Here is a 7,229-nt window from a genome sequence, read left to right on the forward strand (position 1 = left end):
ATTTGTGTACAGTCCAGGAGGTAAAACTGGTATAGTTCACTGTACTTTTCTGTGACGCCATAATATGACAGCAACACTTTCACCTCACCCATGGGAATGTGAGTTATGCTTATAGCTATTTGCATGTGGGGTGCACAATTTTAAAATACTAACTATGTGGTTTGAGTCATGTAATAAATAATGAAACGATAATAAAATATAGATAATTAACATAAGAATAACATGTCACCTGACACATGTATAGTGAGAATGCAGAGACCACACCAAATGAGTCTTTTTAAGAATTCAATAAACATAGAACACGTACATACAAACATACAAGCAACTCTGGTTTTTATGACAAATACAAATGCTAAAATCTTTATTGGGATGTTCAGCAACATCAAAGGCAGTTAGATGTCATCAAACAGGTCATCCGGATCTGGGCTGATTGGTGTAGGCTGCTGAAATAGAACTTTACTCACTTCTGCTTTGGCTTCTTCATGCAGATCATTCCTATAATTATAGTTAGTAAACACAGTCACAATACTGGAAAGATAACTGTCTTGATAACAACTTATAATGATTTTTAAGAAGCAGCTTCTAACATTTGGCTGAACCCTTACTACAATATCAGGTCAAATACTGAAATGTATTTCTTTGATGAAATTTTTCAATAGTCCAGTCGGCTGTTCTCAATTTTAACCAATTATTAACAATTATGACCAGTTAAAATCCACACCTATTTATCCACATACGTATGGGTTTTAAGGTTAACATAAAGGGAACTGAAGTAAGTTAAGACTAGATAAAAATTTTTGAAAGCATGGGTAAGTAGAAATTTAAATAAAGTGCAGTGAAAAGGACATAGTTGATGATGGTAATAAACGCTACAATAAAAGATGAGTACAAGTTAGTGTTATAAACCGAATAATACAAGCATTTTTCACAGCAGTAGAATAACTGAATAAAATTAAGGTGATTTATGCACCTGCTTCTTAATGAAGCTAAGGATCTGACAAGAATCAGGTATCTTTTAAAGCAAGCCTTGTATAGTAAAATAAAACAAAAAAAACCCCCAAAATATTCAACACTAACACAGTAGAACAATATCCATGTGGACAATATACAAGGTGACAAGTAGTTTGACTGCTTAATAAAATGCTAAGAGAAACAAAACAAAGTAACAAAATAAAGGCACATACTCAATAAAAAGTGCTGCAAATCTTACACCGTTCACATGATTTGGATGTAAATACTAAATGTTACTAGATGTGGGTAATTGAATGTACAGTTGGGTCTATAAGCATTTGGACAGTGACGCAATTTTCGTCATTTTGCCTCTGTACACCACCACAATGGATTTGAAATGAAGCAATCAATATGTGATTGAAGTGTAGACTTTCAGCTTTAATAAAAAATTTTTGCATTAACCGTTCAGTTTAGAGTCCCTCCACTTACACAGTCTCAAAGGTAATTGGACAAACCAACAATCAAATATATTTTATGATTTTGTACATTGTGTTACACCTTGGGTTTAAAATGGATGCAATTTAGAGTTTTCTTTCCATTTTATTAACACAACACATGTAAAAAATTGAAAGTGCCAAATATATATTTGATTGTAACACAAACACTTATTAAACAAAGTAACAGACATTTGTTGGTTGCATTAGTATCTGGGCAATTGTTTTGCACATTGAAATAAAAGTTGGTGGATGGAACATTGGGATGATGAGTTCCATGCAAACTTTCATTACAGCACCACCTACCTGGTCACAAAATATCAAACTAGAGGAAGCAATGCTATATCTCTGCAGCTCTTTTTCGTATCAATACAAAACGTTGTACATGAACTCCGTATGTCTCGAGGGTCCCAGATTAGTCTTGTGATGGCACCCCCTAGCTGTGATTGTGTGTGAAGCCTCGTAAATGCTGCTTGCAGCTTTAATTATTCTTCTGCTTCTTCCTCTTCTGGCTAGGTTGTCTATGGCAGCCGTCTGGTAAAAAGTTTTTGGCATACTAATGGTCTAAGAAACATTCTGACCAAATTTGGGCAAAATGCTGCCAATGTTCCTCAGGTCATAACTTTTGAACCATGTGTCCAAAATTTAAAAGCCCTGCGTTGAGATGAGTTCAAGGCACCCTATGATGTCAGTTTCTGGCTAATTTGATTTGCCGGCATTTTGGATTTTGTCAAAAACTGCTTTTTTTTTTGCTACTCCTTGCACAAATTTTGTCCAATCATCACCATATTTGGCATATGCCATCTTCAGCGTAAGCCTCACAAAAGTATCAAGTGTATTTTTTAATACTCCAAATGGTTTGTCACCAAATCTGACAACGAAGCTGCCAAGCAGGAAGTAAGACTGTATTTCAGCATTGACCCTGCACACTGTCACAAATCTTGGTAGGCAACTTCAGTACCATGACCTGAGGTTATGCAAATTTTGTGACTGTTTCACCTACTGTTCAAAAGTTACAATCTAATTCTATTCAATCTAAGTGCCATTTTTGCTACTCACAATCCAAATTTTGTCCAAAAACTGTCTAAACAAAAGTTATTAAAGGAACATTGATATACAAAACCATTCTCCCATAACAAATTGGCAAATGCATGAAACTACAAATCATTCTTAAAATCTCTTTGCCTATAGTTATGGCTTTGCTTTCCTGTGATTACTTATGCAACAATTGTAGCACATCTGTGAATGTGCGGCTCACCAAATCTGGGTACTGATTGGGTCATGTTGAGAGCAATGATACCAATTATACCATGGTCGGCTGGACTAAATGTTTTGAAAACCTACTTTTTCTAACTCCTCCTAGGTCATATAATCATATAAGCATGCCAAAATGGACATGAGGCTATGTCTCCGTAACGTCTTAGCATATCCAGACCAAACTTAGTATGTCATAGCCATCATGAATTGATGGTACCCGCACAGTTTCTGAACAGCGCCATCTGGTGCTCAGAAGATATGAAAAAAAGCATATTTTTGCTTTTCGGACCATTTGTGCAATTTTCACAAAATTCGACTCAGATCTTCTTCAGTCTATGTCAGCAATAAATTATGGATTTCATGTTGATAGACCAACCCGAACTGTCAATCTGACTGACTTGAAAATTGGCCTGCATTGGTGTATCGTTACAAAACTTGGTATGTGTCACCAGCACTATGCCCTGAAGGTACCTGAGAAGTTTGGGGCAACCTTGTGGAAACCAGAGATATAAATTTTTCCACAGTAGGCCATTTATCTGTCCGTCATTTTGAGTCATGTGAAAAACCTACTTATTCAGAATCCTCCTAGACCATTTATCTAGTCTTCACCAAATTTCACACAGATCATCAGAGCATGTTAAAAACAAAACAAAAAAAAACAAAAACCTTTTTGATATTTCAAACCGTTTCCATGTAACACACTGTCAAAGTTGAAATAAGTACCATATAGTAATTTCTGCAATATCTTGGCAATACTACAGCCTATTGCACTGAAACCTGATATGCAAAATCATGACCATGCTCTGATGCTTAGCTCCTTACTTTAACTCTATTGTGCTTGGCCCCATAATTGCTTCTTGCAGTTTTCTTTCTTTTTTTCCTTTCATTTTCTTTTGAGAAATGTGCTATGGCTATGTCTTCAATAAAGCTCATCTTACCCTGTCTGCTGTGTTCCTGAGCAGAGACAGATATTATTGTCACACAAACTTGAATTAAAGAGAGTTAGGTTTTTCTATTTTATAAAGCCTTTGATAGAACACAACTAACTAAAACCTTAGTTAAGGACCTATAAACAATAAGTGCTAAAAATTTACAACTTAGAGCTTTCCTCCAAAAACATGTTTGATGCCACCTGCATAATATATCCACATGTACTGTACAAACAAAAGTAAATGCTTACCACAATAAAGGATTTTCTTTGTCATGGCCGATATTTCACTGATAGATTCTTCAGTCAAATTATAATCACATAGCATCAGGTTGCTAGGCTACTCAGGTTTTTATGTGAATAAGTTGCGAGCGCTTTCTGTTTCTACAATCTCTTTTTGTTTACAAACAGTAAAGGCATCAATAAAGACTAATGACTAACACATGCCATCTGTGTGTGGCTGTCACACACTCACCCTAAAATCTGTATATCTGTGAAAAGACTCCATAATGGCCCTCCCTGACAAACATTCAAATGTCAACTTTCTTAGATTTTAAACAGATCATCTACTGTCTTATTTTATTTTAAAGCACCTCTATATATACACAGTATCTCACAAAAGTGAGATACTGTAAAATACCCCCACATTTTTGTAAATATTTGATTGTATCTTTTCATGTGACAACACTGAAGAATGACACTTTGCTACAATGTAAAGTAGTGAGTGTACAGCTTGTGTAACAGTGTAAATTTGCTGTCCCCTCAAATTAATTCAACACACAGCCATTAATGTCTAAACCGCTGGCAACAAAAGTGAGTACACCCTAAGTGAAAATGTCAAAATTGGGCCCAATTAGCCATTTTCCCTCCCCGGTGACTTAGTGTTACAAGGTCTCAGGTGTGAATGGGGAGCAGCTGTGTTAAATTTGGTGTCATCACTCTCACACTCCTCATACTGGTCAATGGAAGTTCAACATGGCACCTCATGGCAAAGAACTCTCTGAGGATCTGAAAAAAAGAATTGTTGCTCTACATAAAGATGGCCTAGGCCAGTGGTTGTCAAAGTGGGGGCCACCCAGAGGGCCTCAACAATTTGGCCAGGAGTGACAAACTGTGTTGGAGCCACCAAGCCCATCCCTCCCACTAGTATGTTTTCTCATTCTCACTCTCAGACAACCACACACACACACACACTATCAATCCCTAATGTAATGTAATGTAAAGATGTAAGATGTAATTATTAATAAAAAAAAAGGGGGATATATTCAGAAGTCTGTATTTTTAATTAGTTTTAAAGACATCTTGCAAAAGGGGGGCCTTGGTCAAATGTTAATGCCATTTGGGGGGCCTTGCCCTGGAAATGTTTGGGAACCCCTGGCCTAGGCTATAAGAAGATTGCCAAGACCCTGACACTGAGCTGCAGCACGGTGGCCAAGACCATACAGCAGTTTAACAGGACAGGTTCCACTCAGAACAGGCCTCGCCATGGTTGACCAAAGAGTGCACATGCTCAGCGTCATATCCAGAGGTTGTCTTTGGGAAATAGACGTACGAGTGCTGCCAGCATTGCTGCAGAGGTTGAAGGGACGGGGGGTCAGCCTGTCAGTGCTCAGACCATACGCCCCACACTGCGTCAAATTGGTCTGCATGCCTGTCGTCCCAGAAGGAAGCCTCTTCTAAAGATGACGCACAAGAAAGCCCACAAACAGTTTGCTGAAGACAAGCAGACTAAGGACATGGATTACTGGAACCATGTCCTGTGGTCTGATGAGACAAAGATGAACTTATTTGGTTCAGATAGTATCAAGCGTGTGTGGCGGCAGCCAGGTGAGGAGTACAAAGACAAGTGTGTCTTGCCTACAGTCAAGCATGGTGGTGGGAGTGTCATGGTCTGGGGCTGCATGAGTGCTGCCGGCACTGGGGAGGTACAGTTCATTGAGGGAACCATGAATGCCAACATGTACTGTGACATACTGAAGCAGACATGATCAATATGCAGTATTCCAGCATGATAACGACCCCAAACACACCTCCAAGACGACCACTGCTTTACTAAAGAAGCTGAGGGTGAAGGTGATGGACTGGCCAAGCATGTCTCCAGACCTAAACCCGATTGAGCATCTGTGGGGCATCCTCAAACTGAAGGTGGAGGAGCACAAGGTCTCTAATGTCGACCAGCACCGTGATGTCGTCATGGAGGAGTGGAAGAGGACTCCAGTGGCAACCTGTGAAGCTCTGGTGAACTCCATGCCCAAGAGAGTTAAGGCAATGCTGGAAAATAATGATGGCCACACAAAATATTGACACTTTGGGCCCAATTTGGACATTTTCACTTAGGGGTGTACTCACTTTTGTTGCCAGCGGTTTAGACATTAATGGCTGTGTGTTGAGTTAATTTGAGGGGACAGCAAATTTACACTGTTACACAAGCTGTACACTCACTACTTTACATTGTAGCAAAGTGTCATTCTTCAGTGTTGTCACATGAAAAGATATAATCAAATATTTACAAAAATGTGAGGGGTGTACTCACTTTTGTGAGATACTGTGTATATATATATATATATATATATATATATATATATATATATATATATATATATATATATATATATAAATTCTTCACAAAAAACCATGGCAAATCAAAATACTTTACTGTTTGTGCCATATTACTTGTGGAAATAACCTAAAGAGAATGTTATGCCATGGCAGGGTGACAACCAAATTCTTTGAATGATAATCTAAAGCCAAAAAATGTCAGAGTGGAAAAATACTCTGTTCAATACAAAGTCTTTCTGTCATAAAACATGCACGTGCCCATACAAACATCATGGAGCAGAGGCATTATTCTGTAACGGGCCACAAGATTGCAGGCTTAGGTCACTGGTGACTAGGTACATCATATTATTCTGCATGTCCTCACAAGGGGAATGGACATACTGCAAAAAGTAAGGGCACTGGAAAATAAAAATTATTCTCTTTTCTTCATGTAGTGAATTATGACCATCAGAACATATCTTATATATTAAGCTTCAAGTGTGAGGAGTTTACCTTAAGGTCTGTCTCTGCTCCAGAGCTGGTCCTTTTGATGGGGTTTCCAAGGGTTGAATAACATGCCGACGCCGTTTTCTGCTTGGTGCCACATCCGCAATGTCATTTAGACCATCCATTGGGTTGCTTGCCAGCACTTCCAAAAAGCAATTAATAAATTTAAATTTTACTGATTCTTGTTTTTTATGACTTCCATTGAATAGTGCAAAGATGACAGGTTTCACAATTCATTTTCATAGTTACTTAGACTAAGTAGTACAAGTTCCACATATGAAATAGCAACCATACACTAATGATATTTACTGATAAGTATGACACAAAGAGGAAGGAAATGCTGGCTGTTTTAGCCATGGGTCTACATCTGACGCTTCCAGTGCATGTAAAACATGGCTTTGACCAGAAGTCATGATGACTCAGTTTTTTCTTATTGTATTTTTCTCCCCTCAGCTCAGCTGCTTTATTATATGTAATGTATGCCTCCATGGGCCTAGTTAGCCTTTCAGTGCCATATATTTTTACAATGTCATAACAAAACCTGATCAGGTTTT

The 7,229-nt window shown here is 38.1% G+C and overlaps 1 protein-coding gene across 4 annotated transcripts in view; it reads right to left on the reverse strand.

Annotated features, from left to right (window-relative positions):
* Nucleotides 1-272: 272 nt before the first annotated feature.
* The window catches only part of xrcc4 (X-ray repair complementing defective repair in Chinese hamster cells 4), a 45,004-nt gene continuing 38,047 nt past the window's right edge, over nt 273-7,229 (reverse strand). For all 4 annotated transcript variants that reach the window (XM_053646226.1, XM_053646228.1, XM_053646225.1 and 1 more), the window contains 2 exons: nt 6,682-6,817; nt 273-495 (listed from right to left, as the gene is read on the reverse strand). In XM_053646226.1, coding sequence (XP_053502201.1) covers nt 393-495; nt 6,682-6,817 — 239 coding nt within the window. In that variant the 3' untranslated portion in view covers nt 273-392. The remainder of the gene's footprint in view (nt 496-6,681; nt 6,818-7,229) is intronic.

Source organism: Ictalurus furcatus, chromosome 16 (assembly GCF_023375685.1).
Source record: "Ictalurus furcatus strain D&B chromosome 16, Billie_1.0, whole genome shotgun sequence".
Classification (NCBI taxonomy): domain Eukaryota; kingdom Metazoa; phylum Chordata; class Actinopteri; order Siluriformes; family Ictaluridae; genus Ictalurus; species Ictalurus furcatus.